This window comes from Argiope bruennichi, chromosome 2 (genome assembly GCF_947563725.1).
Source record: "Argiope bruennichi chromosome 2, qqArgBrue1.1, whole genome shotgun sequence".
Taxonomy (NCBI): Eukaryota; Metazoa; Arthropoda; class Arachnida; order Araneae; family Araneidae; genus Argiope; species Argiope bruennichi.
The window spans coordinates 94287491-94308520 of NC_079152.1; the positions used below are offsets into that span (position 1 = coordinate 94287491).

At 26.4% G+C, this 21030-nt stretch overlaps 1 protein-coding gene across 4 annotated transcripts in view; it reads right to left on the minus strand.

Annotated features, from left to right (window-relative positions):
- The window catches only part of LOC129961908 (potassium voltage-gated channel subfamily H member 8-like), a 437717-nt gene that overhangs the window by 48362 nt on the left and 368325 nt on the right, over window positions 1–21030 (minus strand). For all 4 annotated transcript variants that reach the window (XM_056075539.1, XM_056075537.1, XM_056075538.1 and 1 more), the window contains exons 5-6: window positions 6847–7080; window positions 2427–2570 (exon numbers count right to left, since the gene is read on the minus strand). In XM_056075539.1, coding sequence (XP_055931514.1) covers window positions 2427–2570; window positions 6847–7080 — 378 coding nt within the window. The remainder of the gene's footprint in view (window positions 1–2426; window positions 2571–6846; window positions 7081–21030) is intronic.

Sequence of the window (21030 nt, forward strand, 5' to 3'; positions counted from 1 at the left end):
TCGGGTTCGATCATGGGATATCATTTTTTTTCTTTATTTTTTTTCCTAATTTATTTTTAAATTAATTCGACAATTTATAAACAATTTTAATTAATGTGATTTTTACTTTTAATACAAAAATAAATATTTATTCTCCTAATTCTTGAATTATAATTTAATTTTTAGAATAAAAATTATTATAAATATGAATGCATTTTTTAAATTTTCAAAATTTCTTAAAGTAACATTTTAAAGATTGTTTCAATTAATATGATACTAATCTTTATATAGCAAAATAAATGTGTTTTCACTTAATATCAGAATTATAATTTTTAAAAAAAATTAAGATATGAAACGCGTTTTTTAAAAAAATTATTTCAATAAAATTACAGACAGTTTAAATTAATATGAAAATCTTTTTTCAATCAAAAATGAATTTTTTAAAAATAAAATTCCCTAAAAAATTAACTTAATAAACTGACTTAATATTTGAATTTGAATTTTATTTTTAAGCAGAAAAAATACTTACATATATAACTTTAATGATAATAAATGTTAGTTAAATTACTGACATCATAAAAAAATTTCATTAATTTTTTTATTACATACAAGAAACAAAATGGTAATTATCGTAAAACATTTCATGCAAGTTAGATATATTTTGACATCCTGCAGAATTCAAAAGTAATGATAATCTACAAGAGAAACCCTAAAGGAATCGATAAAAAAAATCATTGACCTTCAAAAAATATTTGTTTTTCTTCTGAAAATCTGCCAGCCCACAAAGCATATCGTATGTTACAAAAAATGTTAAACCATCTGCCTATGTATTCCATAAATTAACACCTGCTTTCTACTTTTTCTGTCTAATTATTAACATTTTGAATGTTTGCCGGAATAATTTTATTTATTTCAGTTCCTCTCTTTAATTCCCGAAATAAATAGATATAAATACAGCTTCGCTGAGTCATAATAAATAATTTATCTTTATTAAAATCCAAAAATTTAAAACTTTTAATGATTTTGAGATAAAAATAGCTCTTTTGAAATATTTTTATGCTTAAAATTAGATTTATAATTATTTTAACACTTGAAAATCAAATTATAGTTATAATTCAAGAACGATATACATGAGCATAATTATTTTTCTTTTAAAAAATAAGTTATAATTTATGTATTACAAGAAAATACATTTATTTTTTCCATATAAAAATGGACATCATATTAATTGAAATCATCTTTAAATTGTTAATTTAATGTAAGTAATTCTGAATATTTAAAAAAAAAATACATTCATACTTACTTTTCTTTTAATAAATTAAATTATAATTCAAGAATTAAGAGAATAAATATTTATCTTTGCATAAAAAATGAAAAACATGTTGATTAAAACTGTTTATCAATTGTAAAATTAATTTGAAATAAATTAAAAAAATTAAATGCTGTCTCGGGATTGAACGCGGGTTTCCCGAATGCTACGCCAAGGTCTTAATCACTATACTACTCATGCTTCAGCGAAGACGACACATTAATAGTATATAAGCTATGTAGAAAGTTTGAGGACCATTTTCTCAAAATTGACTGGCCATTGCGCTTTAATATTTTAGTGAATGAACATTCTAAATGCATACTACCATTATACTAAATTTCATCCCGAACTGAATTTTCGACCTCGTGCCCTCTCCTTGTTAGAAAGCTATGATGCGTCAAAAGGCATTACAATTCTTTTGAAATATTCTTCATTCATACTTTTTTTTTCAGTCATAAATTTCAGAAAATATTATTTTCTTTTCAATCCCTTCATAGAATTTTTGTAACAGGAAAAGTCTAAAATTTGACATAGTGTAATCAATATAAATCAATATTATGTGTTGGAGTTCATTGATTTCTTTTAACATTAAAATAGAAAATTCGAAATATTGTTGAATTTTTTACATTTGCTTATATTACGTAGTTTGTTTTCATGGACATAATTCAAAGCTTTTAATGGGTTAAAATCATCCGATACTTTGATGATTTAAAATAGACTTCTCGCCTGTTGAATTACAAGGGAAGTAATAAAGAATTAAAGTCGTAATGGAGATAGAACTTTGAGACGAAGCAATTTGTTTACAGTCACAGAGTAGGCAGCACTTAAGCTTAAATAGCATAGAACTAAAGCTTGTTTTTGTTTGTACATGTAGCAAAACAATTTAGACTCCCTTCTCGTGATTGAAATCGTCTGCAAATATTTAAATCTATGTATCAACTAAATTGCTACAAATACAAATTCGCTTGAATTCCTTTGGCATTTTGTGAAGCTGAAGGAAATTAAGCTTAAGTGATGAAAACATTTACCTAAGCCATTGCATTTAATCGAATCTAATTAATTAACAATAAAACTAGTTACCTGTATAAATAATATTTTTTGCTTGTTAAAAGTAGAGAAATAAAAGAGAATAAATTACCATTATCATCACCATCTTCATCCATTTCCATCTCGTCTGTCTTCGACTTCGTGATGTCCTTAGTTGACACAAGAAACAACACATTTTCGTGTTTTTCGTTCTTAATCGGAACGATGTCCAAGAGACACCAAAATGGAGTTGTAGCTGAAAAATGATTTTGATTAGTTATTTAGTCGATTACTAATGGAAATTAATACATTACTGAATATTTAAATTCAAAAAAATTGTTCGACGTTCCCTCTGCGAAAACATTTATTCTATTTCAAAATTGTAAGTTAATTAAAAATCAATCGCACTGTATTAACTATTATAATATAATGCAATGCAACTTTCTTTTAAATATTTACCTAAATATTCAAAATGTTTTAATATTTGATCCTCTATATGATAGTACAGTAATACTTAGACAATAATCTTTAAGATGATTTGATGCATTTTATCAAATAAACACATGTAAATAAATATGGCCTTTGTATTGTTTTCGTTCGCTTTGATGACGAGTTTTCAAAAAACATTTAAACTTATACAATTCCTTTGTTAAATAAAAGGCAATTCTATGGAGATTAGTTGTCCAAAAAGATATAAATATTCAGTTACTTTCATAGCTGGTTACTTAATTTGATCTGTCGGTCGGTCGACAAAATGAAAAAATGCATTGCCAAAATCTCCAATTATATGGAATTGAGATTTATCAGGGAGAGAATTTTTTCAGGCGAGGTTTTAAAGGTATATGAATTTTAGCAATTATTGGTTAATTCAAAAAATTCTATTGTCACCATTTGAAAAAAAAACTAAAAAATATAATTTATTAAATTGAATACGAGTAAAATTATTTTAAAGGAGATAATAAATTTGATGAAATGATATATTATAAATTAGCTAAAGTTAATTTAATGAAATAAACTATTATTAATTAGCTAAAGTTAATTTAATAAGTTTATTTTAATAACATATTGTTTTTAATTCGCTAAACTATAGTTTTTTTATTATAATTATTTTCTACTTTTAGTTTTTCTATCAATTATCAGAATTATTTTCAGTTTTTATTCCAAAATCTATAGTCTTTAGATAAATCACTATTAATATTTAAAAATTTACGTCTTTCATTATTTTTGTGTCGATTTTTTTATAAATAAATCCCTTTTCTTTAAACCATCTTTTGATTGTGGTTATTTATTTATAAACGACTTATCCGAAACTTGAGAAAAACCAAACATCTGGGATCCAAAAATAGCCTAAGGCTGTGAATCCCTTGATGTTGTCATCCTTAAATCACACATGTGATGCCATCTTAACCCGTTACTTAATGGTAAATCAAGGCTACCGATAAATATTGACTTTCTGCAGAGTTATCGTCCTCTTTCAAGTGCTGTTGAGTTATTTTTAGCATAAGACATATTTTAATTAACTAATCTGCTTTAGTTGGGTTGTATTTTTAATGTTTTTAGCTCTATATTTTTGGTTTTTAGCTCTATATTTTGGGATCTATAATTTTTAACTGTACAGAAATAGCATTTTCATACATTATGTGGTGTCTGATTATTAAATATGTGATATCTTAGCAACTTTTTATGTTTATGTCATTTACACTTTATGTCATTACTTTTTATGTCATTTATGTTTATGTCATTACTTTTTATGTCATTTACACTCTGTTTCTAAATTTATTGCAATTTCTAGTTTCATGATTTCAACAATTGATTTTAAAACATGTATTGAGTTGCAATGCTTATTCTATAAGAAGATGTGTGCTATATTATATTTCTGTGACCTGTGCCAATATTTACAGGTTTTTGAACCTATCTAACTATAAAATACATCTTTACGCAATTTAGATATATGACTTTAAATATAGAGTACCTTTATTTACAATAATTGTAAAATAATTATCGAGTTTTTCTCCAATCTAACTTTAAACATATAAACTTAAATGTTGATTGATAATGTGGATGAAATAAAATAAATAATTTCACTTATTCAAAAATGTCCACATGTTAAAGCAGCAAAAAGCAAGAGGATGCTTATTTTCTTCTTTGTATCCTATATCTCAAAATAATGACAAACAAACAAAGAAATAACATTTTGTGCTCTAAAATTTAACAAAATCTTCATTAACTGTTTCAATAAAATGAGAATTTTAAATCTATGAAACAGATAAGTTTGGTCACCAGTGCATTCTGAATTAGTTCTGCCAATTGAAAGCAAAACTAATGTAAAATATTTGAACTTAGAATCCCAAATGATACATAAGATGTAATGGATAGAGTAAAGATTGCTTCATATACAATCTACAGAAATCAACTCCCGCTAGCTATAATGAGGAAATTTCACTGCGAATATGTTTGGAAAATTTTATATCTCCATTATCATATGTTTGGAAAATTTTATATCTTCATTATCATATGTTTGGAAAATTTATCACCTACCATTATCACAACTAATAAAGCCTGCAATACGTTCTCTCCAGAAAATCGCGTGACTGTCAAAAAATAACATGCAGAAAATTCGAAACTATTCGAAAAATAATATTTTATTTTTATTTTTAAGAGATATTATTTACTTTCAGAGTTGAAATATTTCTTTAAAAATAATGTGAGTTTAGACATTTCAAACTTATAAAGTGTTGTAGAAAAGCGTTAATTAAAATAAGTAAATATCAAACGAATAAGACAAGTGAGTGCAAAAGGCTACAAATTTCTGAAGAGTTTTGCTTCGCTAATTTAACTGCTGATTTTAATTTATAAATTAGAAAAGCATCTGCCAAATGATGATTATATTGCAATTTAATATTGCACACAAATAATTTCAAACTTAAAGATAAAATTTATAATATATGAGATTTCCCATTCTATTTATCTTTTAATGTTAAATAGTAGGATGATATCAAAAAACTGATTTTAATGGAAAGTTATTTCTACATATGAAAAGGACTTCTAAACGAATGTGAATTAAAAAGTTAAAACCAAGAAAAAATATTTTCTTTTTGATTTTTTTCGAGTGAAAAGCTTTTTGATATTCAATGGCGTTTTCAAATACAGCTAAACTAAAATATAAAATATCCTTTCTATATATTTAATTTCTTTTTTTATAAGTAAATACTTTTTAGTAGAATATATTTAATTCATTAAATACTTTTAAAATTTTGCAAGTAATTGATTTAGTAATTTTATTTTCAAAGAGAAGATCATTAATTACATAAGATTATTAATTCTCATAATTAATACCATAGAAATGTTTTTGTTGTTAAAGATGTTTTTTTATTTCCGATTGTAATTATATTTTTATATAATTTGTATTGTTTTATATCTAGTTGCTAGTAGATGAATTTTTGATTTTTATGCCTTAATTTAGTATTTTTTTTATTGATTTTAAAGTAATTTACAGATAATGAAGTGCTAATAATCACAATAATTAAGATGGTAACACAGGAGTCGTGTAGGTGTTTCTTAGTTGATGAAGAGCTTCAACGTATGTTATATCAATTTTGGGACATTATGTTTCTTGTTTATAGCAAATCTTAGAAAAAAATGCTTCATTTTTTTAAGTTTCATCTCATAACAGCAAGTTATTAATAAGCAGTTATTTATAAATACGCAATCGGTGATTGTGTTAAGATTAATAATTACATATATTAGAAATAATAGATTGCATGGTTTTGTATTTGCCAACAACTAAGACATTGATGGCAGTAAGAAAAAATTATTTTAACCCAGAAATAAATAGTTGCCGATGAGGTTTTAAAAATTAAATCTTGTTTTTCGCTTAACACTATTGATTGCCTAAGAAATTTATAAAAATTCTTGTATCAAAATTATTGAAATATACTTTTAATCAATTTTATTCATATATGAAAGAGATTATTTACAATCTAAGGTAAAGAAGGCTTCAAGATACTTTTGTGTAGCATTTGATGCTGACTTAGTATAATTTGATTTTTTAGGTGCTCACCACTATCATAAATTTAAAAAGTATGCTTTTGATAAACAGTGAATGGGCCAAAATATTTATATTAACTCTTCTTATAACAGAGTTCTCAAGATAAGAAGAGTTGGTAAACACCATTCTTATTAAACTAATGTCACTGGTTATGATAATCAAATATAGCTATATCCAAGAATATCAAATTAACAGCACAATAAATAGAATAAAATTATATAATAAATAGAGGTAAGTAGTGATAAACGACATTTATATCATATTTTCGCAAAGAAAGATATTAAAGATAGATAATAACTTAAAATTAAAAGAAGTAACTTTTAGGGAATAAAATTAAATCCTTACAGTTACGTAATTTTGAACAATACACTTAAATAAATTACAAAAAACGTATGTATAAAAAAACTGTGCCATTGATCCAAGTTTTCTTAAAAAGCATTACGAAGCAATTGGAAAGAAATCTAAGAAGAAATATTAAACTGACCCCCTTTCTTGTAGAGCAACACCTCCAATTTGTGTTCCATTTTCTTCTCAAGTGCCTTCTCTATCTCCTGCTTATGTTCCTCCTTGGTCTCTGGACCGTAGAGGAAGGTGCAGGCGGAACCCTTCTGCATGATCTGCGCCCGAGGGAAACCTGTCAGATCGCAAAAACCGTCCGAGCAGTATACGATGGGGTACAAATGAGGCACTTGAGCATTGCCGAGCACAAAGTTGCTGTCTGTGGGGAAAAGAAAACATCATTAAAACTTTGCCATATTCATTATTCTTGTACAATGTGATCATGGATTAAAGAACAAGTAACAGAAAGAAATAAAAATGATGGTTTCAACAAATATAAATGGTTCACGAGATGTGGTTGAAAAAACTTGAAAGGAATTGAAGCATTTAGGCTCAAGCGTTGTAGCATGATAAAGTTTCAGACTTGCTTTGGTTTGACTGTATCTGCCGTTAGATTCTGAGTATATAGAGATGCATAATCCACGATTTTTTGAATAACAAATAATTTTGCAATAGTTATTTTTAAATATTTGTTCCAAATATTTGCTATTTCATTCATATTATTAATTAAAAATTATTAATTAGTATTAAATATAAAATTTATTAATTGTAATTAATACTTAATTTACTAAGTAACGTTTTTAAGTAACGTGTGATTAAATTAATTACGTGCGATTAATTAACGTGTGATTAAACTATTTCAGCTTACTTTTTAAATTTGATTTTTTTCAAAACTACTTATTTATTGGAGTAAAGCATTTTCTGAAAAAGTCGAATTAAAAATAAATGTCATTTCTTTAAAATGTTTACTTTAGCTCTATATTCTACCAATAGATGGCGCCAGCAGAGTGAACTGAATGAATGTTGTCAGAAAGTCAAATCACAGACAATTAAAAATGATCTTTATGGGATACTGTATTGCAAATGCGAATATTGTAAAGTCAAGGTCGCTACCATTAAGCGGAGCGGTGACTTTACACTTTCCAGTGAAGTCACCTCTCCGATAAATTTCAGTGATATGCGATTCAATGATACGCTAATTCCAAGAATAACCGGTGCGTTCACTTTTCAACATATTCACATATTTCTTCTTTTCCCTTTATTCCCTTTAAGGAGATGGGACCCTGAGGACACAAGAGAAGAATGTTTTTTGTTTATGGGATTTCTTTTCCTCCCCCTGGAGGGTCGGGATCAGCCTATACTCCTTCCTTTCTTTCAAAGACATTGGCACAAGCCGCTTAAGTTTTGATAGCGTAATGTCAATACGGGGAGTTGTTCCTTTGTGGTTTTAGGTTGAAGGGAATCCACGACTCTTTTTATTCTTTTTCCACTAACAACATATTTGTCTATTGCCGACTTTGAGATTTTACATTAATATCGTACATAAAATTGAAATCGACTGACTCTTTCTATGTCTTTATGGTATATTCACCTAAGAATGATCAATCTTGTATTAATTTTTAAACATAATGAATAAAATATTTTTTTCAATGTATTTTTCAGAACTTCAAAGTAAAAATATTAACATTTAGGAAACTTTAGATTCATTTTAATTGAATTTGCAATTGCAGTTTTTGATAATTCAATCTCATTTCTGCTGTTTTTGATAACGAAGCATTGCCGATTGTTTATCATGAGGTTTCAAGGTACTTTAACCAGAGAATAATTTATTTTATATAAATGAAATAAAAAGAAATTTTTTAAAAAATTGTTTATTTTCCAAGCGTTATACAAAAAAGATGTCTTATATTCTTTTTTGTTAAATATATTTTGAAAAAAATGTTATCGTGTAAATATTTCTCATACAAAATGCAAACATTTATGGATGTGATTTCATAGATCGTTGTAAAAGAAACCATTCATTTCTTCTAAACAATAAGAAAGAATCATTAGATGAACAGATTATTCTAAACATAACTAATTTTATATTCATTTTACAGGCTTTGTGTATTATTAAAAAAGTATTTTGAAAAAAATATAAACTTTTTTTCTAAAATATCTGTTTTAAATCTAATTTTTAAGAATGAATGAGATAATATATTTATGCAGTGCTCTGAAATGCGATTCTTTTAAAATTGAATTTTTCCATTTCCTACATTGTCTACTATTTTTATTTGTCACAAATTGGGCAAAAATATTGCTTTCCCCTTCTGCAGATTTTCCGCCCAGTAGAAATGCTAATTGAATCCCACCCACCCGAAAGCAGTGTCAGTGTTGTTTATCGCGTCGAATTTTATCTTTGTGAGAAGAATATATCTTTTTTTTTTTTCGATTTCTGAGAAAAATTAAAATTGCCGTTTAGTTTAAAAAAGAGCGAATCTGTGTGGGAATTGGTAATCGTTTTTCAATTGTTTCATATAACACTGCATAAAACTTACGTAAAAAAATAAATATTTATAATTTTAGCTTTGATAAGGTTCTAGTTGTTATAATTTAAATGTGTCCGATCTCTTGAATTTTTTAAAAAATGTTTAAACTTATTAAAACATTTTTATTACATTGAATTGTAAAATTATTTCTCGAAATTAGGGAGAAAGATTTAATTCTTGAAACAAAAACAAAAACAAAAAATGTATATATTTGTATAATTTTTATATGGGGAGTATTTATTTCTTGTTCTGATGTTAAAATATTTGTATCCGTTTTGTTTTGTATGTACATTTTTAAGAATTAGTAAAACTGATTTGATTTCATAGTATCGAAAAAATAGTATTGTTAGAATATTTTATAACCATTAATGAATTAAAATCTTAATTATTTACTCTGCATTTTTATTAATTTTTACTATACCACATGTATCACATGTACCACATTCACTAAAATGTTGCGAATACTATATTCACTTCTCGTAACTTACAGAATTTAAGATTTTTACTGCATTAAAAGTTTTAAATATTTTTTCATTAATAATCTTATTCTATTCATTTCATTAATAGTCTTATTACACTATTCATCAAGTTTACTGCAGAAAGACTTAGGCTTTGAACTTTTTTACAATTCTTCTATGGATTAAATTTTCTGCTGTATTGCCATTAAATGCATGTATATATTCTTTTGTGTTCATAAAAATAAAGAAGAGACTAATTTGATTTTACATTAAAATAATAGCTAAGTAAAAATCTTATACGATGTACAACTGCATTAAAATTCAAATTATAACAAATGGTATTATAAAATAAGCGACAAATTTAATAATTAATATCACTATTTAGAATGAAGTTTTCAAACAAATAAAAAATCCCTAATGTCCATCTAAATGCCATTTAACACCTTTTTCCAGAATACTTATTAACTTTCTTTTTTGCATAAAATCGTATAGTTTCCAGCGATTTTGCAATTTAGCTTTATTTATTCATTTTTTTACATTAAGTTTCCCAAATTATATTGTAAGAACATTTTGAATTGAAAACTACAATAATCACATTCAAGATTAGTGAATCAAATATATTCGCCGGCGGTTTTCAAGAGTGATTCTTAAAAAATTATCAATTTAAAATTTTATGTACAATAAATAAAATTATTCTGATCGCAATTTTTTTAAATTTAAAACTAAAGCTTTTAAAGATACAAGAAGTCGAAAACAAAATAAAACTACAGATATCGAAAGAGTGGTGTAGAAAAAAAATATTCAAGCCTCCTCATGTGTTTAGTAATTGCCTATTTAAATGAAAGGTATTGATCTTCTTTTTCAAATAGAATTTTTTCCCAGAAGTCGAGTTATAAAAGATGGTAAATGGCGGAGTAAACTCCGGAAGAGGACGAATGAAGGGCAGACCTCCTAAGCACAAAACATCTGCTAATTTTCCGTAAACCTGTTGCCCTCGTGCCAAATTTAATCAGTATGAATTTTGAACGGTGCATTGTTTCATATTAAGTGCACTTCGAAAAACATAAGGAAAAGTATCTGGATGAAATTTCATTTTAAATCATACTTTTCTAATGCTTTCACATTTTAAATCTTAATTGATATAGAAAAATTGACATGTTTTGAAGAAAATTGATTTAAAAGAATTTTTTTCTATATCATTTAAGAAAGCATCAATTCTCCCAAAAATAAAATTCATTTAATTTAAAAATTAATTTCAGTTTTTCTCTAAAACAATCTTATGTGCAAACAATAATTTAGTGCGGAAATGTTTGTACTTATAAGAAAGCTAAGAATTACACACCATACATACGTGCCTGAACAGAAGGGTTGATTGATTCAAATTAAAATATATACACACTTGTTTAGTATTTGAGAAAACTTTGAAATTTTTGTACTAAATTTCTGAACTTTTTTCAAATGCTCTCAATCAACAACAGATTCTCAGAATGAAATAGCTTTATCTATAAGAGTTAAAGAATTGACAATAGTTAAAGTCTAGAATCTATAATAGTTAAAGAATTGACTTGGGACCAAACAAAATCGATTACCTTTACCTTTTTTAAAGTAACAGTGTCCATTATTATTAATTTGAGAAGATATTAGATATATAATTTGTTGGGAAGATATTAGTCAATTTTCAGGCGAATCCCTCCCCCCAATTGTCTTTTTTTAAAAGCGCAATTCTCAATAAAAAATATTCAGAAAATTTGATATTTGGCTCAGTAATTATGTTTTAGGTATAAAGTTTTTTTTTAAATCGGTAGAATTGTCTCATTTTAAATCATTACATTCTAAATTTTATTTTGATTATGAAATACTTTAAGGCAATTTTTATCGGCTATAAGTTTAGAATATAACATTTCAAAGCATTTCATTTACACAAAGTATTTTAAAAATTTTACAATAGCCATTTTTAAAAAAATGCAGAATTTATTTTAATATATAAAAATGTTAATTTGAAGGTATTTTAGTTTTGATAATCAATATTTTATAATTAATGAAATTTATGATTTTTCAATATAGTTTCTGTGCGTTTCTTTTATTAAAACTTTCTCTGAAGAAATAAAATACAATTTCAATAAAAATAATGCGTTGACAATACAATCTAGAATATACATGACTGACAATCGAAAGGATGGTTGAAACTCTTTTTCATCAATTTATCTTTCTTTACTTTCAGAAATTTCGATTCGAATTTTTTTAAATGTTTAGTTTTAATTGATTGAGACTCAGTAAACATTACTGGTATTTTCTTGAAATGACTTTTTTACAAATTTATGAGATTATATTTTCGAGTCTAATGATTTCAGTTCTCTTTTATATACCTCTAGAACACTTTGTAGAAGAAGGAGGGGGGCAGAAGAAATTTTATTTTAATTGGTAATATATTTATTTTTATTTCAATTAAAATTATTTTAAAGAAAATCAGTTTATAACAAAAATAATAAACAAATATTTTAAATGCGAACATTATAATTTATTTCCCGTTAAATTCTGAAATCCACGAAATTTTAACAAACGAAGCAGTTTTTTCTTTACCACATTGCCAACTCTAATATTGATGATATGTGAAAGAAAGTATTGATATACGTATACGTGATGCCAGCATTTAGATTTTCTGTTATGCATTTAAAAAAAAATATTTACATTTGGATAAATTTCTGTGCATCTTTCCCAAGATGTTTTTAAAAATCCATGAAGAAAAATTTATCATTGGCAATTTATTTAAAATATTCCTTTAATTTTAAATCAAAAATTAATTAATTTAAAAATAAGCCATAAATCTGTTTTGAAAAAATTGGGCAATCATTCAGAGCAGTGGAATTCTCATGTTAACCAGACACATAAAATTTAATTATGCGAATATCAAATCATTTCAATCGTGGAAATTTAGTAATTACTGTGTTTGTATTCAGTTAAGGATACCACATATGAAATTTATTTGGAGCATTGAATATCTTCAGAAACTTGTTTAGAAACACAAATAAATACTTTGCTGTGGAGACTTAAGTGCGAAAGAAATCTGTTTTCGTACAATGAGACAAGCCGCGTATACCTTCCGTGATCGTCGTTATCATGCGATAAGATAGGGAGAGCTCGGATCCGACCCTTTGTGAAATAGGAAGTTCTCTGCATGTGATTAATAGGTCCCGCCGCCTACCACAACTATTTGTGGGAGGTCTAATCCTGGAAAATGCATCAGTGGGTAAGGGACTTTCCCTATGCATGATTGAGCACTTGTTCCAGGGCTTTTATTGGACAGATCATATAGATTGTTACTTTCTATAGTGATCCAAGACCTGTAATCGAAATATTACCAGTAATATCGTGTCAAGGATTTGAATCACACCCCTCTTTGAAAAGTATTGATCACTGGAATTGGTGACTTTTTGATATTGGTTAAGTAATTTCCGCTCTTAAAATATTCGTCATCCCTATGAGTATAACGAATTTTGCATCAAACAACTTACAAAATGAATGACAGCCCTAAAAGCACTTCGTAAATAAAATTGGAATTGAAAATTCTGTCTTTGGAATAAATATCTACTTTTTCATCTACAAAACATTAACTGAAGCATATAAATGAAAGATTTGATGGAATAGGAAGAATTGGTTTGAATTCCATTATAACAAAACAAAACATTGTTACAAAGTGTGATTAAAATTAAAGAAAAAAATTGCACAAAATTGAAATTTGTATATATTGTATATATTCCTTGTATTTGTATATATTCCTACACTCTATATGCAGTATTAAAATTTGTTTGTCTTTATGTTTTATAGTCAAATGATCACGACTGGTATGGATAAAAAACACAAAGCATCACAAAACACCTTATCCAATATTGTTAGTTCAAGATTTTGATAGATTGGTTGGAGAATATAAAACTTATCAATGAAATATTGTTTACCAAAACGGCACTTTTGAATGTATGGAGTTAAAAACATGATTTGAGAGCCATTGAGCTTGGGATGATTGTATGTGATTAAAGACTAGTACATAGAAATTCGCAGCATATTGCATAATGGGTGATATTGAATTAAAGCTAAAGACCCATTTGGACACCATATAGCTTGTAAGGTAAATTGTCTCTAATTCACTTAGTATTGAGCTATAGATAATTGGAAATCACTTACGTGGTCAGATGAATCGCATTTTCGCATTTTAAGTTGCTTCATGCAAATGGGCGCTTGAAATTTGACGACAACAGCTCGAAAGCATAGATGTTAAATGTATCGCTACAATTGTTAGAATTGGTCAGCCAGCTTGTGGGATGCATTCCTGGGAATTAGTCCTTTAATTCGTGATTATGAACAAATGAAAAAAAGGTACGATATCGAAAGGCTACTAGTGACCAAATATATCCTGTTATGTTTACTCCAAGGATGATGACTCTTTCCAGTAAGATAATGCACTTTGCTATATATCTTGATACGACTGGTATCAAGTGCAGTAGGAAGTGATCATTTTGCTTCGGTAGCATTAATAATCTTAGATCTCAATTCTATTGCGAAATTGTATGACGGAGTTGAAAAAGCTTCAAAACATAGGGATCTACATCTAAGCTCCCATTTTTTTCTCGAAATTTTTATATAATAATCACAATCTCCATAAACGATCAATCAAGTTCTTGTCGGAACCATATTAAAAAGAATTAATGTTATTTTGAACTTATAAGGTAACGCATCAAAATATTAGTGAGGTAATCTTAGTAAAGTCTCACTCTTTGTATAATACTGTTTTGAGTGACAATGTATAGATGAATCTATATACAAATAAAAATGTGCATATAATATTAACACTCAATGCAAAGGAAAATAAATTAAATATTCTTTATAAATACGGTATAATTATTTAAATTAAATTGATGGCAAAATAAAATCGACTATGTGTTTTGAATAAGTACCTTTTTTGTTAATAGAGTTATTCCAAAATTTTAATAAATGTTTATGATCTTCTTTATAAGAAGATTAATTGCATTAATCTTCTGGCATTCCTCATTGGCGTTCACATACACCTCATAATCGTAAACTATTACATAATCAACGACAGAAAAGAAATAAAAAATAAAAAGCAAAGTGTCATAAATGAAGTTTTTTCGAACTGAAGGGAATATCTCAGACGTCACTATTCATCAAAACCTTTGACGACTGCTAGACATTTCTTTCAGGTATGAAAAAGGCAAACTTATTAAAAAACAATAAATTACTTTAATTTCTGTTAACATTTATTCCTGAATTTGATTTTTTATTTAATATATCGTTAAGAATAAAATTTTATTATTATTTAGTACAAAAGAGCTTATTCTGTGTAAATTTCTTTTCATCATAAATTAATGCTGATAAAATAATTATTTACATAAATGGATACGTAATATCTAAAAGGTATTTATAATAGCAACAAAATTCTTCATTAATTGTAATAGTAAAATCTTGAATTAATTATTAATGTCTTTCGGTATTTAAGGATTTCAAGTTTTGTAGACAGCGTGCTATTTTATAAAGACTACGCATAATTGTCTGTTCAAAACAAAAGAGATTAAACACAAAAAAAGCAAGCAGTTAAGTATCGTGTTAAATTCATGACCTCATGAATATTGATCGTAATTATCTTTCATTGCCGCAACGCTTACTTCCGGACATTTTATGAGGAAAATGTTACTTTCTTCCTGTAGTTTTAAAGATAAATGGCATGATTATACAAAAGTACCAATTATAAAATTGTAGCCGTCGGCATTTTCTACTGTTTTTCTCGTAAAAATTCATTTTAATTAAAGTAGAAAATAAATGGTATAAAACCTTTTAGAATAATAAAAGTCATTGATTTTAAAAGAATTTCAATCTTTTGTCCTCAGGAAATAGAAAGGAAAATTATTGATAACACAAATCAGTTTTAATTATGCTTTAAATTTCTGTAAAGAGTTTGGATATTTGTAAATATAAAGTGAACATAATAGCATTTTAAATTATTATTATTACAAGAAATGCTTTTAAGTAAATAAAGCATATAACAAATTTATTCTATGATATGAAGTATATTCTTATATACTGTAGACTATAAACTGATTCATATAATAACAAATTATAGGAATTCAATTTTTTTAATGAAATAAGCATGAAAAATCTCAAAATTTATTAGCTATAATATAGACAATAAATATAATTATTTTTTAGTTAAAATAAGCTATTTCTATACTGAAAATATTTAACAAGAAAACCAAAAGTAAAAAAAAAAAAAAAAACACTCATATTTAGCGACAGTAATTAACATATATAGCTAAATAATTTTTCTAAATAATGTAAATATTTTTATAAATATACAATAAAGTAATTGTTTTTCTTTGTATTTATTCCTAAAAGCAGTTTAAGCAAATTTATCAAAGGACATTTTATTGATATATTTTATTTTATTGCTAAACTCAATCATTTTTTAAACTTTAATAACAAAGATTAATGATTTTTTATTACCTTTAAGACAGTTGTGTTTTTTATGGAGATTCAGAAATTTTCATTTTTTGAAGATTGATTTTAATTAACTCATTAATAAATTAAAGAGTTCTCTTTTATGTCTTAATTAGTTGGAGAAATACTATTTTTTACAGTGTATTAGAATCAAATTCAGAAAGAATCATTTTCCTTATTTTAATTATGAAGATATGTAATAAATTAATTTAAAACCACAAGGAAATAAAAAAAAATCGAAATAACAAAGACTGCATTTAGAATTTTCAATTTTTTTTAAAGCGGAAAATACAATAGCTTCATAAAGTGTTTTTCTTGTTTATATTTTTAATGTTTATATTCAAGGACGGTTCAATTACTTCCAGGTCATTAAACTTAAAACAATAAAAGTCCAAGTAAAAACTGCAGTAATCTCAGATTAATAATGCTGTAGTTAAATAATTTATAAAAGCTTCATTAAATATCATTAAAAATGCATACATGAAAGACTATAGAGAGAAAGCCTTGAATGTCATTTTATTACGCAAACTGTCTTCCAACACATCGTATACTATCAACGATAATATCTATTGAAAATCTGATATCTATGAAATAGAATTTAAACATTATTTGCACAAAAGTGGTATTCAACATTTAAAAATAAACAGAGGCCATTACTCTAGCATTCGGAACGTGTGTTATTCGTCATCAATACCAATATTATTATAATTAGGGCATTACGTTGATTTTATTATTTCTATTTCTATGATTTTATTATTTCTAGTTTTAGGAATTCTATATTAATCTTAAGAAAGAAAGTTTACAAGTTAAAATTTGAAGACTTTATTGAAATGCTCATATTAAAAAAAAAAAAAATGCTGGAATATTTTCATCAGTAAATCAGCGAGAGTGTCCTCCTTGATACTTGATTCCTATACAGCCTAATAAAATGCGTTATAAATGTGTTAGATTTTTATTTCAGAGTTCCATACATGAGTACTTCATCACGTGTAATCTAGTGAAGAAACCGAGTACGTGTTTTGAAAGCCTGTTTTTTGAACGATGCAAACTAAAATTTGATACAAAACTGCAATTTTGAATATAGAGAAAAAAATATTTTATATCTTTTCAAAAATGCATTGAATCAAATACATCTTTTATATATAAAAATATAATGTTGATGTTAGAAGCTTTTCACTTATATACACATATATATAATCCTTCAGTTTATGTTATTACATGACTACATTTATATAAGTAATATTGTATCATTAATGAATCCAGAAAATAAAGTATTTTTAATCAACTAATCGAAATTTATTTACCAGGCTAAACTAAGAGCTTTTTGATACTTTCCATGTCATAAAAATAAATTTGAATTAATTTGGTTAATGATGGTTAATTAAACCAGAGTACAAAACATCAAATTTTATAGTCTCAAAAATTTGGAAATAATATTCATCGACATAATATAGCTAATAAAAATAGAATCTAGTTAAAAATTCCTACAAATTTTTAATCTGAAATATTTTTTTTAGAAAAATAGAAGTTTCCATATTCCTGGAAGATTCTCAATTTCTATCGTAATTAATATATTTCAGACTTGTTTAATGAGGGCATAAAAAATAACAAATTTATGCTACTTATAGAATAGGTCAGGTATTTAATTTTTATTCTGTAATCTATAAAAGAAAGGCTATATTTGCTTAAAAAGGCCATCGATTAAAAAAATATCTGGCTAATTAAATTCATTCTGAGAATTTTGCTGAGATTATGAAAGAAGAAATCCCAAGTTAAAATCATTATTTATTAAAAACTAACTAAAACAGAGAAAAAAAATTATGGGAACGAGAATTATTCTGCAAACATAGATTAATTCTGAAATATTGAAATTCGTCAGTTTTTATATTCTTCATCATATTTGCTTCTTATATGATTTTTATTGGAAAACAAAATGTACGATTGCAATTTGTTGCAAAGTGGAGTACATTAAATGCTTTATATGAAAAAAAGTTATATTTGGATATTTTATGGATTGCTTATTTGCATTTATTTCACCAAAAGTAGGGCATTTACTAAGTATATTTATCTCCTAGTTTTTAATTTTTCTTGGCATTTTTGAAGATACTGCACTAATAGAAGTTTATTTGTTGTATCATACAATGTCTGCAACAGATGACTATTAGGATTTCATTCCCATTTGTTGAATTAACCTACCTCTGCTCTAATCAGTTCTTTGATAGTCACCTGTTCTAATCAATCACGTTATATAAATCATTTTCATATTTTCATCTTAGAATTTACCAATATTCATGGAACAACAGATATCACTTATTGAAATATAGAACTTGGAAATTATCCAATGGATCCAAATTTTCTATAAGAAGTTTGTCATGTTTCAATTTGTCATTTTAGTAATGTATTTCAACATATGATCTTACAAATTAAGTAATCGTATGTGAAAAGATAATTGATCATTTATTAACAACTTTACGCAAACGCTACGCACTCCCTCTCTCACAGTAATTTTCTATGTGATTATTAATGATGGAAAACAAATGCATTATATAGTCAAGTAAAACTAAAGAGCCTATATATCAATCTTTTGGAAAAGGGAAGAATAATTTCCTTTTTTTAAATTAAAATCTTCGTAGTTTGTTTTCAAGTTTAGCTTTCACCCACATACAAAAATTGTACTTGGTTATCTTATTGTTGAAGTATATTTTTTCGGGCATTTAAATTATGTTTCAGGTAACGCAAATATCAAAGAAAAATTATGCTAATTGTATGTTGAATGTTTTACTTGAAGTAGAAGTTATAAGTTCTTCTTCTAATTTGAAATGCTAATCATTTTTGATCGACTTGAATTTGCGTTCCTTAACCTTAGATATTTCCCTCCTACATGCCATGATAATCAAGAATTTTAGCTTTTATAATATCTCAACTATTCATAATAAAAATGAAGATGAAATGGTTATAAATTATTCAAAATTGAATGAGTTAACTTACTTGATCTTTCTAGTCCATTTTCAATACAATTATTTTACAATAAAAAATTACAATTATATATTTTTTTTAAAAATAAGCTATAATATATATAATTAAAAATATTTACTCAAAAAACTCAAAATACAGAGCCGAATTCTGTACACACAACCGCACAGCTGTAAATAAAGATGGCGAAAGGTACTTATAATTAAGGGAAAAAAAACGCAAAACTTTAAAGACCAGAAAGGGTTTTAAAGAATTCTAATCCTTTGAAACACTATCCCTTGAACTGAGTTCATTTTCTGCGAAAAAAAGAAAAGAAAAGATTAGGAAAGAATACACAGATGTTTTTTTTTCCGTCATAGCGTCATGCAGCTTAAATGATAGGCGTAATGTTCCATCTGATAAAATACCTAATTTTTTCCAACAATTATGCGTATTTTTTCGCTTTAAAAAATTTAAAATGTATAGAATAAATAGTTTATGACGCCGCCAAGAAAATAAGGCTGAAAAGTTCTTCCAACAATTACTTTTTACTATGAAACTATTTAAAAAAATCCTTGAAAAGGAATAGGTTTTTAGATAGCGCGCTAGGCTTAAAAGCGTGTTTCCATTTACAGAAAACACGCTTCGCAAGGTAATAAGAAAAACAACATGGTAATTAGAAATATTTCTATTGGTGAGACTGATAAATTAATAAATTATTAAATAAAAAAAATACAGTAGGTGAAAAAAAGCAGAAGATAGCTATGTTTTCATTTAAGATATCAGTTTTTGAATATCCGATCATTTTAAATCTGGGAAAACTGAAAACACCAATATAATTCGTTCCCGATAATAGCAAATGAATCAAGAGAAATTTCAACTGATACTTCTATTCCCATCCTTGTGTTTCGTTTCCCCATATCTAAATGTTTACTTTCACTCAAAAGAAGACATTTAGTATCCCCCTTTATTGTTGTGCAGTAATCTATCTTCTATATCTATACTTATAATAAAGCTCAATGTGTGTGTGTGTGTGTGTGTTGGCGCTCTACAGGCCAGACCGTTTGACATACAGCTACCAAATTTGGTACATGTATACCTTGGAGGTTGGGAATGTGCACCTGGGGTTTCTTTTTTCGAATTTTTAATTAGAATTTTAATTATTAATTAAAAACTAACTTTCCCGCCAAAAAAATCTTCCATTTTCCCCACCGCCAACTTTTCCGCCAAAAAAATCTTCCATTATCCCCAGCGTCAAACGAGAAGGCTTCAGTTTTTTTTTTCTCCCAACAGTAATGAGGCTAGGGTTAAAATTTTTCGGCGGATTCTTTCAATCGGTTCTGTTTATTTTCTTAATGTTTCATGCATTTAAAATTAAACATTGTTAATGAATCAATCTTTCAGATTCATTCTGAAGTACTTTTGAATTAAATTAAAACAGAATAAAGGAAATTAAAAATTTCTAATCCGCATAGCGTTACCCCAACTGGCGTAGAAAAAAATCACCTATTTGCGTTACGTAACCGGCGAAGAAAATTCACGCATGCGCATTCTGTTCCGATTGTTGCTATGACAACGTTATCAATGGATGATTTAAATTATTTTTGGGTTAGTTGCATGCTTTTGTAAGTAAATTGTATTTATGTGAGTTATATATTTTTTGTATATGCTTATAGTTTTAAGTACATCGTTTTTTAAGTAGTTTTTTTAAAACCTGTTTTCAACCGTTTATTTTAAACGATTCGTTTTATTTTCTTAGTGTTTGATGCATTTAAATTTAAACATTGTTAATGAATCGATCTGCTCATAATGAATCTAAGAAAATTTTGTTGACCAACTCTTGAGATATTACATAAATTAAAAAAGATATTCTTTAGTGCCCATAAA